Genomic DNA, 25095 nt, shown 5'->3' with positions numbered 1-25095 from the left:
TTCCTGATATATTTACACACGACACCTCCTCAATGCCAGCGTCATTATGCAGCGAGCGTGAGCTTTGCAGCTTAAGTGGGAAAGGTTCAGATCCAGAACATGTGTTGCAGCCAACTGAATTTTCCTCTTTGATCTTCCACTCCTGCCCCACCATCCAGCATGAAACTCGGTTTTGCTCTAAGGGTGAAACCCGCCCCATGCAGAGGGGCCCACACAAGGTTTGCTACGCCGCTTAACCCCACACGGCTCTGCTGCGGAGGGAGGGAACCGCAGAGGACCTGGGAGAATCAGCGGTGCAGCGCGGCCCCTGGCCCCCTCCCTGGGACGCTGCGGTCTTTGGTGGCGTCTGCTCTGGCTCCAATTAGGTCAGCTTGGAGGGGAATTTGAGGGGAGGTTAGAGGAACGTCTCCTGGATCCACGCTTCTGCAGCAATAGTGGAAAGGAATTCCCACATACGGGGTGCAGATGGGCCATAGTCCTGTTTTCGGGCTGCAAGATGCAAATAAACTTAGTAGCAGCTGGGGAGGGGAACCACCAGACCCTCATGTGCTTTAATGGATTCTGTGTTTCTGCAAATGTGAGTATTCCCTCCCCTCACTAACCCATGCAAATCCTTCTGTAAAGTCCTATAAACAAAGCAGTGGATATCATTTTGAAGGAGAAACTTGCCATTGGGGAAAACAGTGGTCAGGAAAAATACAACATACCTTTTTCTCCAAGCAGAGTGTTTGGTGTGCTTTCACAGATTAAAAACAGATTTTGCTGGTTTAAGCAAGCAGGCAAACTCCTGACCTTCTTTTCACATAATAACCCCCACCCAGTACTGGTCCCTAACATGTCCTAAAACAGCCGAGTGAGGTATGGAGACTATAAGATATGTCTGTCTCATTGCCAGGTGGGAATGCTTGTCAGCATGGCATGGACACATCCATCTCTGAAGGCGGGTGCCCTGGTCTTGATCCAATAAGGTAGTCAAATATATGATTAGCTTTTTTCTGTTTTCAGGAACTGGCCCTCAACAGGACCTGAGATCAAACATCTATATGAATGCTTTTCTGGATCAGCCCCACTGAGCTCAGTGCTTGCAGGTTGGAGATGCCAGCACATGCTGAAAATAGTTTGTGGCTGAGAGCAAGGTTGTTTTAAAACAAAGTATGATTTTTACAGCTCCTTATGGAGTTCAAAGTTAGAGGAATCTGTGATTACTTTTAGTTTAGCCAAGTGAAATCCACTGGAAAGAAACTTCCTGATTCCAAACTTGTGTCCAAATGCAATCTGGGTGCCATTGTCATTAGTGAAAGAAATTTACCAAGAGGTAAACATGCTGACTTCTTTTCACAGGCTCGTGTGCTCGCTAATGCTTAAACTTGGAATTAAATGAGGAATGCAAAAACTGAGGTACCTGAAAATTCAAAACCTGAATTACATCTGAGAAATCATTTTTAGACAAACTGGCTGCACCATAGACAGTGTCTCTGATAATATGCATGAGCAGCAAGGTATGCCTCTGCATGTGTCTGCAGATACAAACAGGAAACAGTGGTTTGTTGCTGCACTGTCAGCCTCACTGTAGTAAACTACTGTTTTCCTCCAAATGCATTCAGTTCTCCACAACAGCCAGTATCTGGCTAGATCTTACATGGATTGTGGATGGTTGCCTAGTAGATCTCAGTTCAATTTTTTATTCAAGTGGACAAATTTACAAGCATTATTCTTCTGCTGTTTGAGATCAATGTAAGAGCTTTAACTTATTGTTTCTTTTTTCTTTTCCTTTCTAGATGAAAATGTGGTAAACAGATTATTGTTAGAAATGTTGAGAGAAAAGACACAATCTACTTGTCAGGATTGTCTCTGAAAATAATGAATCACAGTAAATTGGAGATATTAAATCAAGCAGCAGTCTAATACTCTCCCTGAGAATGATGCTGCTGCTGGAAAAATCAGATTATTGCCCACATTAATTCTTTGGTTGTTTTCTCTTTTAGCATTAAAACAAGAAAATGAAAATTTAATTTAATTTTTATAGCTCCTCTCATTGGACTATAGAGGAAAACAAAACCGATGATCAGACTTTTTGTTTGGTAATGTGCAAACGATAGACAAAAGAATACAAATGGATGAAACAAAAACCAACTCCCCCTCCCAAATCAAACAAACAGAAAAAGCAACAAAAAAGCAAAGCATGTTAATGTAGTACTGAATCTAGGGCCAGGAGCTGCCTCTGATCCATAAGGCTTTTGTGTTATTTTTTCTAGGTTAGTTTTAAGACACATTTGGGGTTTGGTATGTACATGGGTCAGTGTCTCTGAGGACGCCAGCGAAATATGAAAAGGTCTGAGGAACAAGCTATTGGAAGCCATAACTCCTGAGCTCTTTTCTGTTTGCTTTGGCTGTTGGAGTTGTGGTAGGTGTTTCCCATTTTTAGCCTTCACACCTTTATTATGTTTGGGTTGCACATTAGAAATATTCCAGATGCTGTGGATGGAGACTTCCTCTTGGCCCAAGGAAAAAAAGGTTTCAGTCTCCTACGGATTTCCCCTCTGCTGATCAGGAGACTTCACCTACCGTTATAAGGGCTGAGTTTTGTGGTACTGGTGTTGATGCTTCCACTTGCTGCCATAGCCTGGAATTGGCACGTAGTATCCCAAGTCTTCCAAGCCTTCTTTAAGAAAAAAGGGCAGAATTAGCAGACACTTTCAAACTCAATGGATCTTTTAATTTAGACCTATAAAAACTACCCTTTTCCTAGCCACTGCCACTTGGAAGTCAAAGACGGCAAATGCTCAGCAAAACAGGTCCATGTTTTGGGCCTTCCTTAGGCTGCAGGTGTGACCCTTGTGGCTCTGTGGAGGATTGTCTGCTTCTCCTGAACCAGGAAAAACTGCTGCTGGCAGACCCCACTGCCCCTCCTCACCACTTTAGGGCAATAGCCTAGTTGTAACACACTTCACTTCAGCACAAAGGACTGCTCACCAACCCACATTCACTGAAGAGCTTGCAATTCATGTTTTAAAATGTCACGCATTAAAACTGCTTACAAAAAATATTTTGAAGCAGTGACCACACCAATACTGTGTGACCCCTGACATGAAAATATGAGCTTAAAAACAGAGTATAAAGAATCTATTTTATAGTGTTTGCCTGCATCTGGCAGCCTGTTGCCTGGTTTAGTCTGACCCACCTCATCACTGCAGAGATGGGTCTCCCCACTACGCCAGAACGTCAAGTACTAGGATTGCTTAAAACCTTCTGCAGCGATACAAAGCAGTGTAATGCATGATAACCCCAGCTGATTATTTGTTCTGTAAAATATACCATAATAAGGATAAACTCTACAAGTGCCAGGAAAGAAGGTTAGAACGATTTGGAGATGTCAGCACCCATACTGTGCCCTGCTGTGCTTGATGCAATCCCTGCTGAGAAAGTCTGCACCTAGTATCTGCTTTACATGTTTAACATTTCTTCTTAGTCCTCACTCACTAAGCTTTTAGCCTTTTCTTCTGTAAAGGATAAAGCCTTGAACAATATTTAAAAAGAAAGAGGAAAGTAAGACTTTGCTTCTCTTTTCTAATCCTGTAGCCCTAACTGGCATGACTGGTCTGTGTTTACTTCCCTCTGAAGTAACATACTGACATATGTTAATTAAATATCAATGTCTCTTGTTTCTTTCCCACATTTTCCTGTTTCCTGTCTTTAGATCTCCTTCCATCTCCTGTTTTTGTATTTATATCTTTTTATTTTCTCTTTCACTTTTGCCTATGATTATTTTCCACCTCTTTCTCTTTGTTACTACCTTTTTGACTCGTTTTCATAGTCTCCTTAAGGCTACTTCATTTTACCTGCCTATCAGATCTTTCACTATGCTCTCCCCTTTCATTTTCTCATTCACTCATTCGTTGTTTTTTTTTTTTTTTCCATCTGAGTGTTTTAATACCCTGTCCCTTTCCCACTTTGCTCTTTTCACTTTCTGCTTCTACTGTTTTAGAAAATAACATTTCACTCTCAACTTGTTCCTTTTTCTCTGTGGCAGAGTAGATCAAAGTCCTGTTCTTTTTCTGGAAAAGAAGCTAGTCAAAAGTTAACGGAAAGATGAAGAATGTAGAGATGACACACAGATGAGAAATACTAGGTTACTTCAGCATTCACACATGTAATTGTTTAGCAAAGCTTTTTGCAAAACTACCTTGTCTAACTTAACAATTCTTATGTTTCTTGTCACCTGGTGTTTTTGAGCCATCCAACACTTGCTTCTTAAAGGGTCCTAAAAACACCTTATAATTCATAGAGATATAAGAGTGATGTTTTCTTGGGGGTGTTTCCTGCCATTTCAGTTATAATTGAAGACTGAAATGGGAAGCACCATTTGTGGAATACAGTTATCTAGAGTGGAAGTTTGTTTAGGACAGTGATAACTTTTAGGTGCACTTTGTAGAAATTATGAACTGAGCTATGATTTGTAACTATTTTCCTTCCTAAGTATAACAGTAAACTGTTTCTGTGGCTACTACAAATTCCAGAATACAAAAGCAGACATAGAAACAAAACCACATCTTTGATATGCTTTCTTTCTCCCTCTTATGCAATACCAAGCTATTTTGGCTCTCTGTCATTCAGTTCCTTAAATAACATCTCACAGATACTTGCATTTTGAGCAGTAATTGGTAATCATAAAATATTTTACCTTAGGTTAGCATTAATGCTGCAAAAGTGATTAGCTATCTTCCTGCAATCTGCTTTGTTGAAGGACTACTGGTTCATCTCAGGCAGCAGAGGAGATAATGCAAAAAGCTGAAGTTCCTGCAGGGTCTTACCCCTCTTGGGCACTTCCAAGGTTGTTTCCTTGTGGTATCAGGTACACTATGGTATCCCATCTTCTTGTCCTTTCTTTCCAGGATGATACCTATATAATCATAAAATGGTTTAGGTTGGAAAGGACCTTGCAGTTCATCTATCTCCAGCTCCCCTGCCATGGATAGGGATAACTTCTACTAGACTGGGTTGCCCAAAACCCCATCCAACCTGGCCAAGGATGGATCATCCTATACCACCTTGCAGCATCTCAGCTGCATTTGTCTAGGGTAACATGCTAAAAGTAACCATGGAAATTCAATAGCTTTAAAATGCTACTCAGAGCAGAGACCACCAAGAGCAGTTATGTCTGGTTTACTGAAGCTGGCTTGTAAAATCACAGCCATTTCCCCAAACAACTATTAAACACACAGATGACAAATTCTGCTCTGCATTATGTTGCCTTTCTTAGTGGGTGCTGTGCTGCCTTCTTGGCATGCAAAAAGCCTCCCTCCTCCTCCACTTGCTTAAAGCACATAAGAACCAAACCCCATGTGAATGTGTGCATGGTGGTGGTGGTGGGGAGAAGATGAACTAACCTGCTGGGTTCCGGTTCCTGACCTGCACCTGTGTCTTCTGGCCCCACACTTGGAAACTATTGATTGGTCTTGGGCAGCAGTAGTCCTAATCAAGCTGAGGTGCTTCAAAGCTGCAGAAAGGATCTGTCTGGAGACAAGAAAATTTTCAAGTAGCATGTTCACTCTTAGAGGAGTTACATTTGGTCACAGGTGCAAACAATAATAAAACACCTACAGGATTTATTCAGCTCCAACCGAAGTCCAGTTTAGACATTAACTTGACCAAGATGAGAATTTAACATTAGTTTGTAGATATGTAATAAATCAAATTGTGTCCTTCTTCCCCTCCTTCATGCAACATGCAGCTAATTTCAGTACCTGCCAGACAGTGATTATAAAACAAAGTCATACACACTTTACTATGAGAAATAGGAAATTTTCACTGAAATAATTTCTGAGATATAGGACAGCATATAATGACTATCAGCTCTTCAATGTGCTCTTGCTTAGGCAGGTTAGGAATGTCATACCATTGTGAAGTTTTCCACAGGAACTCAGAGAACTAGTTTTGGGAGCAGATGTGCTTTTATGGTTGATAGACATTTGTCTTCTAATTTTTTTTTACCCTCTGATGTGTAATACCAACCAATACATGAAATAGAAATATTTCCAATTAATTTTCTTTTCTCCTAAAAAAAAGTTCAGATCAAATATGGTGTTGAAGCACAGCAACACAACAAAGCTTTGCCAAGCATAACAGTCAGTCTTTCAAGGTACATTCTTCTTTAGTGATTTTTCTGCAGCCAAGAATAAAATTAAAAGAATGAGAGGAAGACGGAGAGGGGGAATTAGTACATTTGACTCAAATATAAACAACCCACAAAATATGTTACTCATCAGGCAGATTCCCATCATCCTACTTATCATCTTGGGGCAGACTACATGTGGTTTCTCCACAGATGTGCAGGATAGAGAGGAAGCTGTTCTAGGACTACACACAACAGTAACTCTTTGAGGACATACAAATGGGATCTAAGAACCATCCTAGCAAATGCTGTGACTCACAGCATGCTGTGTTTCACACAGCACACAATTAAATTGTGGTGCTCATTGACACTGGATGATGTAGAAACCGTAGTGGATTCAGAGAAGGATTAGATACTTTGGAGATGATAGATCCTTTTCCGGTTATTAAATATGATGATCAAGATGAGCTTATTTCAAAAACTTTCTCGGCTGCTGACAGGATCTGGAAGGAAGCTTGGGGAGGGAACACAGGTTATGTGCTCTGGTCTTAAAGTTTTCCAAAGTAAAACACAGCATCACCAAGAGGACATGTGGCCAGATGGGCTGCTGGTCAGACATAGCTCTATGGCTAGGTAGAAGAAATCAATTAGTCTTTTGTTTATTATCTTCCACTATTCACTGCCATTTTAGATTGCACTTTCTTCTTGCTCTGGGTGTGGGAAAAGTTTAACTATCAGTAAGGGGTTATCAGTTCTCTATCAGTTAGCTATCAAAGGCTATCGCTTCCAGGCCAGAAACTTTGATAGAGGCAAGAGGGCTTTACCAGCAGAGTATCTGAGATAACAGTGATACATGCAGGGTTGTACCCAAAGCTTTTTTTTTTTTGATATGCAGATAGTGGCTTTAATTTAAAAAATCCTAGGTATTTTTCATCCTAAATGTAAAGAAATAAAGTTAGACGATAGCACTGAATTTAAATTCACAACATTGAAGTGAATGAAAGTTTTTTCAGAAGCTCTTAAAAGTTTACGCTTTTTGCGCTTATACCTGCTAGTACTACATGATTGGCTTGTTAATATAACTAACTCACTAGCAACATTCACATTAATTTTCACCTTTTACTATGTAATGGTAGTGCTATTTATTAGCCAGACAGACCATTTTTAGTAGTGTTATAGGAACAGAGTGTGCATTACACAACAGAACTGAGTTACACCTGCAGCTGACCATTTCTATATTTGTGGCTGTCTGACATCTGTAATTAATGGCAAATGGAAAATATATATTTTTTTTTCCTTTGGCTTAGCAATTATTTTTTTTCATGCTTTAAAAATAAAAGTGAAGTGAAATACCTGGCATTAATTAGGGGTTTAAAATATTTGCAAGTCTCTTGCCAAGGTGCCCTGGAGAAACAGAATGGATCCTTAGGGCAGTGCACAGGAAAGAAATCGTTAGCCAACTTCAACTTTCACTGGAAAACTTGACTAGAAAAGCCCAGATTACATTACAGTTTAATTTGTAATCGTATCCAGCGCCTTTCACTTCAAGTCTCAAGAACTACAGCCTTTCATTGTATGGGTATAACTTTAAGATGGGGAATTTACCATGTATTCTTAACAGATGATCAGATGTTTTGCAAAATTTATAACAGCCTTATGGATTTCAAAGTTGAATGAAGTTAGGTAACCATCTCTATGCAGTAATGTTTATCTCACAGATGTCAGTGAATTATTGTCAACATATAGAGCCTATTTTTTCTCCTCTTTCTTTCCCACCAATTATGCTACAATATCAGTCACAATACAAAGAAATAAATTGAAACACAATTGAAATTCAGGCCATTGTGTAAAATTCTTATCACTTAGAGATTTTTTTTTTTAATTAAAAAAATAAAAAATATTACCGTAGGTAGTCACTGATAGGCTTGACTAAAAAGATACAATGATAAAGAAAGGGATTTTGACAAAATAAGATCAAATTGCTTATGGCACACTTGCAGACAAAGTAAATACATATTGAGGTAGACTCTTGTGGAGCAAGTAACAATCAAAAAAAAACAAACAACCAAAAACACAGCCATTTGAAACAAAGGTGGAGACATGGACAGTAGTCTGAGAACAATTAAACTATTTTGACTCAGGACTGAGCTTTCTTTCTTTTCTTTTTTTTTTTTTTTTTTTTAGGAATCCTTGATTGGGTACGAACAAAATTCTGTCCAGATTTCATGGAAAAATATCACGCTGATTCAATTTGCTTGATTTCTTTCTTCTTATATTCAGTCAGGGACATTTAAAAAAAAAAATTTGGTTTGTAGGCTCTTCTCTGTTCCATGCAAAGGGGAAATCACAATGTGAAAAAAGCCATAGTGAACATGGCTTTCATGAGGAGAAAAGCGAAGGCTTTTTTTTTTTTTAAATGAAGAACTGTGTTCTTTCTATGACACTACTTTTGGTACGCTTCAGATAAATTCATTTCAGAGAGGCCAGACAGAAGTTTATCCATAGTGCTTGAGAGAACCCAAAACACTTGAACTGAACAGAATTTCACATCAGTTCTGCAATATCAGCTTTTAAAATGAATCTCCCAAACCTCTGTGTTTGGTTTCACTGTTTGAAATTACCAAGATATATTCTTCCCAGAGGCAAAACTAGGGGGAATTTCCTATTCTCAAATTCTTCTGCTATTCAGCAAAGAACCTACTGACAAGACATATATCACCCTCTGCCCCTATATCACCCCTAGCTGTCGATACTACAGAGATTGTAGTTTAACACAGCCATTGGTCTTTCAATCACACAATGATTTACAAATAAGTGAAATGAAAAAGAACAGAGGAATATCCAGATTAATTGTTCCTCAAAGTTAGTAAATACCATGTTTGTCCTTGTGCTCTTCATTTTAATGAAAGACATCGAGTGAAAATGCATTGGCTGGATTTTAATTTCAGCTGTTCATAAACAGCATTTTTAATGACGGTTTTAGTGTATACCTTCGTATGAAAGATTTTGTTGCCATTCTAATACATGAGAAAAGTATCACTTTCCATCAGCTTCCTTTTCATGACTTCACATAGACACACCAAAGGGAAACATTTACAGCATGGTATGGGGATTTGATAGACAAGGTATTAGCAAAGCTAATCATAATGTAATGAATGGAAATTCTGCCTTCAGCTCATCCTGATGGGGCTGGCAGTAGGAGTGATTCTTTTGTTACCTTTTTGTTGTTTTTCTTGAGGACATTCTTGTGGGTGCAATTAAATTGGTGCCAAATTACCTGAAATAATTTGTGGTTATTAAACAAACCACTCAGCATTCTCTGATGTGGAAAGTGCATTGTTCCCTGGCATTCCATAGGCCTGCATTTTTTTTTTTAATTTTTTATTTTTAGGAGAAATTGTCGTAACTGATTATGAAAATAATGCTTTGTGTATGTTCTCTCTTGGGTGGTGGAGAAAAAGACTAAGCCATGTCACAAAACTGCACATATGATCTACAGCTGGCATGTCACATTATAACCAAACAAAAACGACCTCATGACTTACAAATGTTCTTTAAGGAGGCATTGCTTGCAAGGTTAATGGTAGCAGATGATGAAAAAGACAAGATGCAAACCATCATTCTATTTCTCTGACACTGAATAATGTGGAAGTGTTGTATTTGTATAGTCTGATTCTCCATTGGGTATTTACTCATATTTACCCTATTTCTAGAGCTAGAATTCTCGAACTGCCAATTATTGCTTTGTAGTTTGCTGGAACGGGAGACCTTTGGAACTTTGCTATCTTTGCACTCAGGTGTTTGACCAGCTGGTTTTTGTAACATATGAAGGACTCACTTGTCCAAAACAACGTGCATATTGCATTTTTTGTTGTTCATTTGTTTTTGTTTTAATATATGCAGAGTTAAACTAATAAATTATACTATTTCTTCGCATAAAACCTGCCTTTCTTGGTCTTTCAGTGAATAAGGATTCTGTATGTGTACTCATTCAAGTATTCTTCATCAGTTACGTATGACAGTTGCTTATGGTTCCTACTGCTTGGTCTTTTGGTTATTTAGCTATCAGATTTCTTATTCACAAGGGTCTTACCATTTCCACTGTATTCACTGAAGAATTTGATACCCACCAGTTTACATTAGTTAGGGCAAACTGAGGCATGTCTACATTGGCCAGTCATCCCATATATCAGGACTAACGTCTTTCCTCATTTGTATTGGTCTGAGCCACATGTAACTTGGCCAGTATCAATGGCACGAAGTCAATATAAAACTCATATAAATGAGAGAAGAACCAAAAGCATGTGTTATCTTGCGGTATTTCTGGGGCAACTCCATTAGTTTCAGTATTTGAATCTGGTTTACACTAGTGCAGAAGAGAATTTAAAAAATGCCCCACTTTAACTCATTTGACTGCTTGACACAATTAACTGGGAAATCCCAGCTCGTCTGTCAGATTCTTTTGACATTTCCCATAGGAAGTATCCATTTTAACACAGTCAATACCTTTCCTAGACACTTGTCAATCTGTTTGGCCAAACAACTTTTACACAGTCAGCAGATTAAGATGTAAAAGAAGCAAACCGAGACCTCTTCAGGTACTTTCTTTCCACAAACAATGTACAATGCTTAATTTCCTACCAGGAAATTATAGCGTCTACTGAGATTTCAAAATCTGATTAGTTTCAGAGGCTTGGGTTTTTTAAAAACCTGTAATTCAAAATAAAGATATAAACATTGCAACCGCCCTATGCCTGAAATCTGGAGAAACCTGGTTACTGCAGCCCCTTTGGGGAAAGAATGGGACCCTTTAGATTTTTACTGATAAGGTATGAATAACATTCTCATAAAGCTCAAAGATTGCCCAGATATACACATTTAAAATAATTACGGTAATTAAATAGAGTTGCAAGCAGCTATAGCTCCAGGCAACACCAGTTAAATGTAAAGAGAAAACATCTTCTGCATATGTTTGTGATTTATGTAATTACATGCTTCTACAAGCTACACACCATTCATTGGCAAACAGCCATATCTTCTTTCATTACAATTTAGCCACAGTAAGTAACATACTTCGTCTGTTTGAAAAGCTTCACTTAATAATGCCACTGAGGATGCATACAACAACACTGTGGAGCAAATGTGAAAAAATTAAATGTCATTTGGTTGTGTTAAAAATAGACTTTGTGGGCCTGTTTCTGACGTAAATCATGAATGACTCCATTTTAGACAACTAAATTACACCTTGTGTCAGTGAGAAATGAATAAAACCCAAGGTGTGTTTCATGTATGAGATTATGCGTTTGCTCTTGAGAATTGCTGTTTTTCTGAATATAGTAATTTTGGAAAATTAATCTGTACCAGGCCATTCTGAGGCAAGTCCTTACCAAATTCAGTGGGAGGATAGCAAATTAAAATGTTACCTGAACAAAAACAGATTTAAAACTCAAGAGTTTACCCAGTGTACAGGCTTCCCTCTGCTAACAGAATCACAGACAAAGGATTCCCTGAATATTTCTGAGATGAAGCCTCTGGACTCAGTCACTACAAACTTTTAGTCAAACTCCAATTAAAATTTTCAAGGAGCTAAGAAGAAAAATGAAAATAAAAGTTTTATGTACATATTTTTATACTCCATCAGACTTTCAGATTTCTTACCATTCCTGGCATACAATTATGAGTCCATACAATTAATGTCAAGCAAGTTTTTGTGATTATTGTCAAGAAAGTTTTTCTTCAGTTTAGTCACCTTGCTCTTATTCCTTTATACACTGTATTTTCTCAGCTGAACTAGTTCCACCAGATACAACTAATTTTGAAGTCCCTTGTAAAGTCTAGTTTGTTTGTACAAAAGGGCTATACTAACTGCAAGAAACTGTTTCAATACTACACTGGGAATGCAAATGAGAAAAAATATGTTTAGTTACTTGTAAAAAACAATGTGGTTGTAAGAAATCTGCTGTGGCTGTAAAATTACATACATTTCATTAATAAATCCGGTATTTTGCTTATGCAGTTGTTTTTCCATCTAGGAGTGCAATTGTGTGTGAACTATTTAGCATTTTAAATTGCATAAGATGCTAAAGTTGTTATTTTGGAAAATATTTCTAAGTAAAAGTATTCTCAACCACACATGAAAAAGTGTCTAAGTACACAGTTAAAAGATACATTATATACATTACATTTACTGTGTACAGTAATACTCTCATATTACTAAAGTGCAATGTCTGGGACTGACTTGAAAATACATTTCTGCTCTGCCAGAAAATACACAATGAATATGTTATGAATATTTAGTGCTTTCTAGACTCTGTCATTCCAATGCCAATGTGCTGTAGTTTATAATATACTCTCGGGCTCTTTACTGCATCTGTTCAGGATTTCAGACCATGATTTTTTGCTGTCAATCTCTGTCCCAGCCACACTGTTGAAAATGAAGAAACTGAGCACATAGGGCATTGAAAGGCAGGGGTCCCTGTCCACCTTGGAAGGGAGTGACCTGAACCCAACCCTCTGAAAACACTTCTCTGTTCTCATTGCTAAACTCCAAAGCAGCTCTACAGAGCCAATCTCTCTCTTCTGCTCATGCAATAAATAGTTATTAGTTTTCAAAGTACATCATATTCAACAGAGAATAATGTGAACATTTCCCCACAGAACCATCACTACTCTCTGGTTTAGAATATTTACCTATGAAGGGAAGAGCCAAGGCTCAATCCTGGATCCAAATCACCCTGGACTTGAGACCTGCACCTGAATCTTTCATACTCTGGGACCAGGAAAATCTAATCAGAATTTGCACATTACCGTGGAGGAAAACAAAAACAAAAACAAAAAAAACACCACCAAACCAAACCAACCGACCGACAGACAAACAGGACAAGATAAAACCACCTTTAGTTAAGGTAATTTCTTAATATTCTTGTTTCTGTAACTTCTAGGTATTTTCCCAAATTTGGGCTCAGTTGGAGGGAAAAAGGTGATGCTGACTTAATTATTCCAGCTGACAGCTGGGTATGTCACAGCTCACAGTGAAAAGCAGGAAGATGAATAACCTGGCCTCAGAGAGGACTTGTTTTAGGAGGATGTTAGAAGCTGCGTGAAGGCAGCAGTGGAAGGGTGTGCTGTAGCTCAACCACCACAGACCACCCCTTAGGATCATCTGTGGGTATAGGAGTCACTGTTATAGCCATATCACTGTTCTATGATGATCTTAGAAAGTTATACTAGAAACAAAGTAGACTATATCATTCTGCACATTTTAAATCAAGATTATAAGTAAGCTATAAGCATGATCACCCAAGACTAAACCATTCAGTAGCAGGAACTTACTTTTTCCACACTGTGTTTGTAAAGTACAATGTGGCTTTAGTCTGTGACTGACACAGTCACTGACACAATAAAAGCGTAACTGAAGGTCACAATAAATTTAATTGGAGTCACGTCAATAATGTGTGCTTGGAGTGTTTGTACTCCTTATCTGCCAGCCCACAGAACATGGGGTTACATGTTTAAGTAACATCTGTTACTTAAAATTTCTGGTGCTGTAAGGGCTCAGATGTGCCATAGTATCAGCTCTTCCCTGTGGCACTACAAGACACTGCTCATGGGAGAAGGATGGAGACCTGGTATACCTAGAGTTCATGGCAACACTGCAGCAGTCAGATCATGTCTGAAAAGTTAAGCACCTTAAAAGTTATGGAAAAAGAAGAACTGAGGATAAGATTTTCAAATATAGTAAGAGAAATAGGACTTTAACAAGATTTAGATGCTGAAGATTTTTAAACCTTTATGAAAATTGTAGCTAAGAAGAATAAAGCTTTGTGACACCTTTCTCTAAATCTTTCAGAAAAGAGAAAATTGTGAACAGGTGTGAAATCATGACAGGTCAAAGCCTCCATGAACATCCTGAGCAGTTCCAAACAAACACGGCCATCTCCATTTCCAACCTGAGGGGAAGTTTCTGGATAAGGAGCCTGGAAAGTGAAGTAACACTCACTGTGTCTCAGCTGGCTTCCAACTTGCAGATGTTGGCCAGCAGAGAACCCCAAGGCTGGAGCTCACAGGCCCTAAGTGACCTATTGTTTTCTTAGTGGGGACCACTCGCTGCTGGATTTTGACTCCAGGAGACAATAAGGGTCTGATAGCCTTGAGGGCACATTGCCATGGTTTTGTCTCTGTTGCCCAGGAGAACGGCAGTACTTTATTTTCTGTTTTCTTTTTAACTTTGGTCTGCTATAACATTTTACTAAATCTCTGGGGATCTGAGTAATCAGGGACTTTTTGTAAATTAAGAAAGTAGATAAATAGAGGCTTTTAAAAAGGCATTTCCCCATCATTCTTTCTAAAGGAAAGCAGGTGTTTGGCTCAAAGGGACTTGTTCTCTTGATAGTGCAGTAGGAGAGTAAAACTGCATTGTCCCCTAAAGCAAAAATAAATAACTTCAGAAAACATGAGAACTGAGCCCTTGGTGAGGAGGTGAAATGGGTGTCCACCCTCTTGAACTAATTTATAACACCAAAGATGTCAAGTGACATGCTGAATGAAGAAATGATTTGTGGCTGAGAAAAGCTTAGCAGAGATCCCAGAGGCTTGGCCAAAGGCAACTGCATCTTGATAGAAGTGATTGACTGCCAAAATAAAGCCTACTGTTAAGAATCTCATCTGGGAAAAGGGAGAGAGCTGCCTTTTCCAACTGTGGCCCCAGTTATCCATAGTCTTTGCCAGACTGTGCAGCCAGGATGAAAGCATGCCAAGCATTTAGCCTGTTCACTGCGTGCCCTTTGGAAGGACACACAAATCTTAAGGAAAGGTTTCAGGACTTTAAATACATCACAAACAAAATAGCATCAGCAGTACAACTTCAGAAAGCATGCAACAAACTGATGTCTAGCTCTTCAGGCACTTGGCACAGAGTGAAATTTTACACAGAGGTTGTTTAAAACTTGGAGCCATGTGCCTACTTTATCTGCAAAGCTTCCTTGCCTTCTTATTCTTCTAAGAACCCTAATGTGTACAATCAGAGTTTGTAATTCTCATGGGAGAGGCAACAATATCATAGCCAGTTTATACAATTTATACCAGCCATGCCAGAATACACATTCTGGTTTAAACTGGTGGTTACCACACAGAATAGACATCTAATTCCTGAGTGAGATTGCCACCTTGGGAGCCCAACCCTCAGAGCACACAAATAGGCAGCTACACTGCTTTATTTTAATGGTGGATCAGCCTGCTGGATCAAGGCTGTGGGATGCTCTTTGTCATTCACATGTCCTCCTGCAATTAGAACAGCAAAGAGGTATTGCAACACAGCACAAAAACACGTCCTGCAATTCAGGTTGCAAGGTGTGGAAAAAAGATGTCAGCAGTGATATCAAATTGGCAGCTGTGTGATGTGGTGATTCTCTATCTAATGAAAAAAAATAAATTAACAAGTTAATATTTTAAAGTTAAGGATCTAACAATTCCAGTTCAGAGGGCTATGATTCAGCCAAGAGTAACATGTTGCACACCAGAGGAATTTAGTCTTTGACCCGATTAGATGCTGGAATCATCCAGTTGCATTTTACGTGTGAAACTTCACACAACCCTAATTATTGAAGCCCTGAAGAAAAAGGCCAGAGGTGTTACAGAGCTAGCAGGTGTGAAAAAAGTCAGAGGTATGGGCTCCTTGTATTACTCCCTGCCTCCTGAGAAAAAATAGGTCAGAAATGATATACACTTTCATGAGAAGACTTTCTAAAGGTGAAAGGCAGTGGAAAGAGAGAGATTTTCTGTCTGAATCCTACCTGTGACTATGAAAATCCCCCCTTTGTCTGGAGTTAACAAAACACTTAAGAACCTAACAAAATATTTTAATTATGATATTTGGGAAATTACTCAGAAAGATCTTGTTGTTGCTGTTGAGAGCAACTCATTTTCTAATGATGTCTAACAATAGCACAGAAAAAGTTAATTAATACAAATGTTAGTAGAGGAAGGAAAAAAAAAGCCCAGAGTTAAATGCACTTAAGTCAAGAAACACTAGGCAGTCTCCATACAAAAATGCCGACTGTCTCGTACTATATGATTAGAGAATAACAAACCTAGTCCCTGTACTTCAGAGTGGGAAAAGAGTAATCCGAGCAACTGCAGAACCCATCCTGGCTGTTATTCAATAACATCTGAGAAAAAAAGGAAAAAGAAGTAAGGTTAAAATAAAGACTACTGAAGGTAAAAGGAAAACAGAATAAAACACACTTGAGGTGTGCCAAACATAGATGACACGGTAACTCTTGCAACATACTTTGATAAAATACCTTGGTCTACCTGAAGGTTTCAAAGGAAGACATTAGTTTATTACGAAAAAGGTGAATATAGCAGCATTTCAACAGTTATAAGAAACTCAGTGATGAGTCATCATACCAAAAACACAACTGAAAGATTGGAAGGTTATTAGATGATCACCTAAAAGGCTATTAGCTTGGAACAAGATGTATTTAATACTTGTATTAATGACCTTAGTAACAAGCAACTGAAGTGATCTAATGAAGGTTAATGATCATACCGATTTGGGGAACCCTGCCCATGGTGAGGAAGGTAGGAGTATTGCACAGGAACGATCTTAACAGAATTCAGCCATGTAGGCTGCAATGTTATATCAACAAGGGGAAAACGGAGTTTCTCTTACAAGCTGAGACCATGATTTACGCAACAAAGGAGGAAAATGAGCACAGTTTTTTATTTGATCACAGACAGCACTTAAAAAGGCAAATGTAACCTCAGGAGGCTTCAGGCAAGGTAGAAAAGGGAATTATTAAAACTATTGCATCATGCCCTGGTACTAATTCACCTGAGGCTGTGCATATAAATTGTCATCACTGACATTTAATAAAGGTAAACTCAGACTGGAAAATGTACAGAGAAGGACTATTCAGATGATAAGAGCAACGGATAGCTTGTCTAATGAGAGACAAGTAGGGAAACTTGGCTTATTAGCTCAGCAAAATGTAGACCAAGAGGGACTTCAATGTGCTCAATTATTTTATCAGTGCTAGGCAGCACAGAGAGCAAAGAGCTTGGCATAGCCATCAGTATGACTGGAAACTAGGAGAAAATTCCCAACTTCTGTGGCAATGTGCTTCCAGCACAGCTTTCTAGCAGGGCTGTCCAGGCAAGAAGCTTTTTAAGGTTTAAGATGAAGAGCATTAGATTTATAAACAGGATTAGAGTGATGCTGTCGTCTGCCGCAGTGAGGGAGTAGGGTCAGTGAGCCATAGTTCTTGTTTTTGTCAGAGTTTTCTGATAATCAGATTCTCAAACCACACCCAGGGCTGTGGTCTGAGATCAGCAGCTACAGCACCAAGTGTCACTGTCACTACCCAGAATGCCAGAACAGATGCAGCAGAAGTCCAGAAATAGAGCAGATCTCTGATGTAACCCATAATACACACTGGATCAGAATATCTGATGCCAGACCCCCAACTGATATACACTGAATGCAAATAGCTCTCACAGACTTTGGCTACACTGTAAAGATTTGTGCAAAACTGTTTCCTTCACTTATTCTGATTTACTTTCCCTTCCTTGCTTTCCGCCTATATCATTTTAGCCAGATCTCTTAATCTCACATTTTAATCACATTACGAGTAACACCAGTGCTTCTTTTGATTTCATGATGGAGGTCATCATTTTCCTCCAACATGTGAGATTAGAAGTCATAAAGGGCAAAAGGAGAAAGTTTACTATTGAAACGCCAATGTGCAGAACAAACAATTAAGCAATGTAATTTGGCAACTCATAAGGCTGACTCAAACTGTATCTTTGAGCATTATGAGGGGGGGCACTGTAAGATGTTCTGATAGTAGGAATAATTATTTACACCAATATGTGAAAAACATTGCAATTATGTTGTTGCAAAAGTATTCATCTTACTAAATGGTTGTTTCATGGCCTCACTGCAAGAAATCGAATTCTAGCTCCAGTTTTCCCTAACAAGCTTACAAACTTACTGAAGACAATAACAGATACAAAATGCAGTGGAACGACCCTTTATTATGAACAGAGCAGCTTAAATAATTCTGTTCTGTTACAATTTTTTCCAGGACCCAAAAAGCCCTGCTCAAAAAAGTTGCTGCATTGTGCTGCCTGTGCTTTTCAGAAAAGTGCCTAGTGGGAATGAATGAGAGAAAAGAATGCTCAGGGTTGGTTTGGTTCAGAGTACGAATCAGGGGTCCTGCTAAACTTGAGGGACAAAGCTTGATCCAGTTATTCGCTTTGACCATTGGTTACATATGATGCCACAGAATTAGTACGATGCAAAGTTAAAGGGGCTTAGCTTAAACTATGTTTTCAAAACTGTCGCAGCCTTTGAAATGTCACTGTTTTATTCAGAGAGAGGATTAAGGAAAAGTTACTATTCTTTATACTGTTTTAAATACACTGGAAAGCTGCTTCAGAGCATCAAAACCCCTGCCTCAAGCACCCTGTTCTGTTTTATATTCCACTGAACTGTCCTGAGGTCCTTTGTAAATACAGAGATTTTGTATGATAAAGAATGAGCAACAAAATAAGACACTTGTTACCTAAGATATTGTTTGCTATATGTGTGACATTATTACTTTTACAATTTACATAGCCTTTATGGAAAAGTGGGATTCATTTCCTTTCCTAAGAAGGACAAGTAAAGACAGAGAGAACAATCAATATAAATACAAGATTATTTGGCAGATATTTTTAAGTAAGCTTTCTGATAATTATCATATAACCCCAGGTTAAACTGAGGTTTCCTACAGTACATCTGGATGATCTGAATTCACTAGTTAACAAACGACATAAACACTGTATTTGGCTTATGATAGTCCGGTAACTTGCTGTTTACATCTTTGAAAGAAATAGGAACACAAAATGCAAGTTTAGTTACAAGCAATGAACAAGTAAAGTTGCATTTCAGGATTTATACTTCTGGAAAATGTTTAGATTTTAAAATCATCTAGACAATGGAGAAAATTTTACGTTTTTTTCAGTGACCTACCAAAGAAGAAGCCAGGTGGAAAAAGTACCATCTACACCTAATTATCAATCTAAAAAGCCAAAACACTTCAAGAGGTATGTGATATAGTGCATATTCATTCATATATTCTGAATGTAAAAATTCACACATGACTGAGCTTTCTGAAAAATCTTTCCGTTTCCACCATTTTTGGCAAATTGGATCCATTTCAGTCGGTGTAAAGCACAGAATATGAAAAAATCTGAAGTGAGGCTCACACTAACTTCAGAATATTTTCTCCTGAATTTTTCTCAGCTGATACTGTATACCAGATTCAGAAATACAAGTAGGAAAACTCTGAAAAAAGTCAAACAGAAACTGTCTGCAGTGTTGTTTGTGATTTTCTTTGTAGTTTGTCAGTGTTTTGGTTTACAGTAGCTCCTTGAACGTTTTTAGCAATGCTCAGGAAAGGCTTTAGTTGAGATTTAAATCTTTCCTAGTTTTAAGGGGTAAAAAGGGGATCTTCAATCCGTCCAAATTGGTTGCCTTTCCCCCCTCCCCACCCCCCCCCCCCTCAGATCATTGCAATTATTACTGTGTTGAACTTAAACATGCAATTTTAGCATGAAGGTCTTAATACCTGTCAGGGCAACTAAGTAAATATCATATTGCTCAGCAGCTCCATGTCCTCCAAGCTCTCCAAGCTTAAATAGCATTCTACATCTGGAATATGTGATTTCTGCCCTCCCCTCCCCCCCCCCCTTTTTTTTTTGTTTAACTAAAGATATTGTGCCAATACTGCCATAAGTAACTGGTTAAAAAGTTTGACATGCAAACTTTAAAAAAAAAGTTTTTTGGTTTTTTTTTTTTTTTCCGTAGCAGAACCAGAGAGAAAGAATAATTTGTAGTTGAATATTGGAACACCATATTTTGTGCTTTTTTTTTTTAAAGGTGTAAAACTTGTTTCACCACAAAAAGCTTCATTCCTCTGCAAATGACAACATGTCAGTTATTTCTACTTCACTGGAAATTCTTGTCAAAAGTGAAGAGCCATAGATGTAGATATATACATATATGCACACACACACTACACATTTAATTACATTATGTATGTTATTATATATAATATAAATATATTAAAAATGTGTTGTCTTTTGATTTAAGGGAAAATACCCTTCTTAAGAAAAAACACTGCTATTTCTGTGGGTCTAATCATAGTTTTCTTTAGGCATCCCATTAAAAAAGACAATTCTAATGTCGTGACCAGCCAAGAATTTCATAAGCCTCCACTATACAATAACCAGTCTGTACTTCAAGCAAGAACAGCATTAGAACTAGAGTCCTTATTTGTGAGAGGGAAAAAGGAAACAGGAATCTCTCCCACATTGTTGGGAATGTGATACAGGGGCCGAATAATCTTGTCTCCCTCTAATACAAGATACTCATACTCAATCCTTTATTGTCAATATTTAGAAAACAGAGGAAAGTTTTACTGGTGTTCTTTTGTTGGAAACAGTTAAACACTTGACAGCCTTTTAAAGTTTTAATTTTGATTTAATGCTGTCTTGTATCTGACTTATGACAGAATGTCAAAGAAATGCGCTTGAGGAACCCATTCTGACAATATCAAGACATTGCATCTAACTTTACAATACACTAATGGTTTGCAGACAACTTCTCCTCCTTTGTTTATTATGCAAGGAAGTGGCTGTCTTCTCATGGGACACTAGCCCATCTGTTAGACAGCCAGACAAGATCAGCAACAGAGCTGTTCTGTTAGATTAAAAATGGCAAGATCTTATTTTCTAGTATTGTTTCCTATATCTTGCAACAATGATTGACAACATTTCACCAAATTGGGTCAAAAACATGCCAGAAAGTTAAAAACGTACAAGGGCATCACTATGAAATATAAAGACACAAGACAACTGATTTGGCAAACTAGTAAGTCCACTGCAGAACTGTGCATTTAATAACACTGCATAGAAATGTATCTTAACTATAAAACAATAGTCTAACTGAAGGAAATAATTTGTTTTTCAGTTAAGAGATATTTATAAAGCACAGCTGGACAAGGATTTTAACAGAGGGTCACCCACAGCTAAAAGTCCTGAAAGAGAAGAGTCTTTTGGCAGCAATTGAGGTTTGAAAAGCTCAAATCTCTTAACGTGCGAGCAGAGCTGCAATCACTCTGTGAAACATCATTGTCTGAAAAGAAATTATTTTCTTCATTTTCAGGAAGGAGAATATAATAAGGAAAGTAAAGATGACTGGACTCCATAAATCCTATTTTTCTTTTGTGAGAGTGAGAAAGTTGTTCAATATCTCTGTAATTTGTAAAAAGTTATTCAATCTCTCTAGTCATTTGTAAATGGAAGCACTGGTACTATTTTTCAGAGAAGTTTGGGGAACTGTATAAAAATCTCAAGGCAGCAAGATATCAGTAATGGATTGCACAAATATTTGACAAGGATTTATTGCAAATGTCATTAAGATGATACCTATTAACAGCAGAGTAAGAAATAAAAAGATGATGTGACATCAACTCTGTAAAGACCTAATTTAAGAAACATCTAAACACAGGCTTGTCGATTCCTATCCAGAATCATGTTTTATCTTGTGCTCAAAAGCTTTTCTTAATAGTGATGTTTTTCTGAATAAGCCTCACACTCTCTAAAAGAGTCTTGAAAGTTTTAGAAACAACAGCTTGAAATTCATCTAAAGTAACGTAACTCTCCATTTAATCTCTTCAGTGAAGCATGAGTGTGGGCAGCATGCTGTTGCTGAAAACTTTAACTCTTCCAGTTTTGAGCACTGTAAGTACTCAAAGGCTTATGGGAAATCAGGGTAAGATGAATACTTTCCATTTCCCAACAGGGTTAGTCCAGGAAAGACCGAGAGCTGATCTAATCCTTCTGAAACAGTCCAGCTGATGGTAACTGCTCAAAAGCATTAACTGGAAGAAGCCAGGTCCAGTGTGCATTATCTGAGCTTGATGCAATCTGTTATAACATTTACTTATAGTATATGAAAATTTCAGACAGAGAAGCTAAAGAAACTAGTTTATGAATAAAGAACAAAGATAAAAATACTTTCTTCAGGGCTTTGAAAACCAAACTGGAGAAAACTGCAAGAATTTAAATCCAGTACCTAACGGGAGGCGGTCTGGGTGCTCTTATTAATAGTGGGGACATAATCATCATATATAAGCAGTGATGTGATGGTCTACATGCTGCAGAATTTCAGCTGATAAATTAAAATCAAGCCATACTGTAGTCAGGACTCAACAGGTACCAAGGGAGGATGACAAGAGTAAGTAACTTTCCCGGTCCCTCTTCCTTCCTCCACTATAGATCCTATGTTCCTTTGTTTGTTTGTTTGTTTGTTTGTTTCCAGCTACAACTCCCTGACTGATCTTTCATTTGGGCAGTTCCCAAAGCACAGACCACAACCTCCCTTGAGTGTAATGAAGAGGAAGACAAATAAACAGACGGTACATGACAAAACTACAGCTCCAATAGAACAGCAGACAAGCCAAAGCTTAGGATCATGGTGCTTCCCTAGACTAGGTCAATAAGCTGGTGCTTGCCATGAAAGTGTCTCAAAGTTAAATCATTATCCAGAAATATTTGAAATTCAGAGATGTTGTGTAGTCACTGTACCAAGCAGTAAGGGACATCAGAAACCTGGAACCTAAGCAACAGATGTGGAAGGAGGAGGCTGAAAAACAGGAACTAAAAGTACCCAGCTTAGTAAGAGTAAGACCCACCTGGATCATTAAGATTTCCCCAGAACAAACAGTAAGGCCATCCAAGTACTCTCCTGAAATCCAGGTGGATCTCCTGGTGTTATGACTGTGAGTATATATTTATACACATACACACCCACCTATTGCATAGACTTCAGGACATTCAGAATAGCTGTCAGACTTCTAGCTGCACTGAGAAGCTCTGAGGGCGCAGGGGCTGAAGTCACAGGCTGCTCATGGCAAAGATGCAATTTGTGGAGAAAATAAATCCACCTGATAATTGGCAGAGGGTCTGTCAGCTGGTCACATATCTCACAGATATATAAAGATCCCTGAAAATTGAATCAATGCTTTTTTATTCTTTTCTTTTGCTATGAATAATGTAAGCAGACTTGTGTAGCCTTAAAGTATATGATTAACCATCTCAGTACTTTTGGTGTTAGCTGGGGTTTGAAATTGTTCCTGAAAGCACGTAACAGAACTAGCACAGACAGTAGTTTTTTCAGGATATAAGTACTTTTGGAATCAAGGCTTTGGCATCTCTTTCATCAGAAAACCTATTCTAAGGAATGCTGCTCTTATCTAGCAGATGTTCCACTAAAGAATTTGCTTTGTCCTTTGCAAAATATGGCTCAGAGCCCATATCCACTCCACGGTGGAGATAAGAGTGTAGTTTTTAAGGTAATGAGGGAAGTCTCTTTCCCCATAGAAAAGCTCTTTAGGAATCTTTGACTATGAAGAAATAAGCATTTCCCAGTGGGGATTTGGAATGTCATTTGTAAACAGTTCACATTTGTATGCAGTTTTTACTACATGAATTACTGTTTCCTTAACTGAAAGAGCAGAGTTGGGCTTATAAAAGTATAATTAAAAAAATAGCTGGGTAAAAAGTTTGCAAGAAATAGCTTGTTGAATGGATTTAATCCCTTTCTCTACTCAGAAATTATCTACAGTCAGTCTTTTGTTATGAATTCCTTCAGTACTCCTCTTTGTTAGTCAGAAGTTTTGTGCAAACAAATTTCTCCCCACTCATTGCACTCCAAATGCTGACTGTAAGTGTTCTCTTTAGTATTTTAATATGTTCACCACTTGATAGGTTCAAGCTGTGCAATTGGGTGTCTAAGTCACATGGTGTTGTTTATGTTCTCAGAATCCTTTTGCCCCTAATGATTTTCATATGGCCGAGACATAAATTTTGTTTTATGATTAAATGAAACTTGGCTCAGAGGAGCCAAAATTAATTTTTCAGGAGCATTTTGTACAAACAAAACTCCACTGACATAAACACATTAAAAAGGGTCTATGAGCACAGCCAGAGTAAAAAAATCTATTTAGAAGATGCCAAAGTGCTAGAATGTTTTGTCCTAACAGACCCAATAGCCATTTTTTTTCCCTTCATCAGTCCCTAATACTATAGTCATTGTAAACTTCCTCAATTAAGTATGAGTCTGTATGTAATACTATCATCATTTAAACTTTCATATATAGCAATTTTACTGAAAACTTGAAGAAGAATATAGTTTCACACCACTGTTTGTGCGTAAATATTTCCAGGGCCAGCTGTCAGTCTGCCAACTGTATACAATAAATAATTTGTTATTTCCACTCTCCTAGGAAAGCAGTTTTCTTTAAAACAAACCTTCACAATATGTGTTGTTTGCTACCATTTCAAGGCCTGCTACACCAATGGAAAAGAATGTGCTAAATGTAGCATTATCATGCAGGTCAGGCAGGGCAGCCCCGTACACATTTTCCCACAATCTCTGCTCATTAACATCTAGTTCCCCCATTGTGCAGATTTTTGGCTCTGTTCCATCAGAGCAGAGAAGAAAAATGTTTACAATATGCAAACTTGGAGGGACAAAAAAAAAAAAAAGCTTTGAAACGTCAGTCCTTTGGGATGAAAAGTTTCAAAGGGGAAGGTAAGTCAAAGGTTACTAATGGGATGTCTGCAACACCTGCTTTTAGTGGAGGTTTCATAAACAAGCTTTACTTCTCAAGAACAGCTTGGCCTAGACAAAATACCAGCTAAAATATCTGTGGCTAGCTTGAGCAGCCTGGTACCCATGAACAGAAAAGGTCAGGTTTGTTATATCCTAACATGGCCTCTCACCCTACTTTTATTGATAAAATGAGATTGCCTCAGCAGCCAGCATTGCTTTTCACATCATAAGGCTGAAAGCACCGGCAGCCTCTGCAGGGGGAGGAGGAGGAAGGTGATGTTCAGTGTCACTGTTGCAAAAAGCCCTGCTAAGTGAGGAA

At 38.2% G+C, this 25095-nt stretch overlaps 1 protein-coding gene across 1 annotated transcript in view; it reads right to left on the bottom strand.

The window, feature by feature from the left end:
- The window catches only part of LOC308192506 (uncharacterized protein), a 72039-nt gene extending 49048 nt beyond the window's left edge, over positions 1–22991 (bottom strand). Inside the window, exons 1-6 of the mRNA XM_080586140.1 lie at positions 22974–22991; positions 16201–16278; positions 5602–12881; positions 5388–5514; positions 4812–4900; positions 2566–2662 (exon numbers count right to left, since the gene is read on the bottom strand). Of these exons, the coding sequence (XP_080442266.1) occupies positions 2566–2662; positions 4812–4871 (157 nt within the window). The 5' untranslated portion in view covers positions 4872–4900; positions 5388–5514; positions 5602–12881; positions 16201–16278; positions 22974–22991. The remainder of the gene's footprint in view (positions 1–2565; positions 2663–4811; positions 4901–5387; positions 5515–5601; positions 12882–16200; positions 16279–22973) is intronic.
- Between the last annotated feature and the right edge of the window lie 2104 nt (positions 22992–25095).

The sequence above is a fragment of the Anser brachyrhynchus genome (genome assembly GCF_964034855.1).
Source record: "Anser brachyrhynchus genome assembly, chromosome: 3".
NCBI lineage: Eukaryota > Metazoa > Chordata > Aves > Anseriformes > Anatidae > Anser > Anser brachyrhynchus.
The sequence above is the reverse complement of the archived record's forward strand: the minus strand, read 5'-3'. Positions and strand labels throughout refer to the sequence as shown.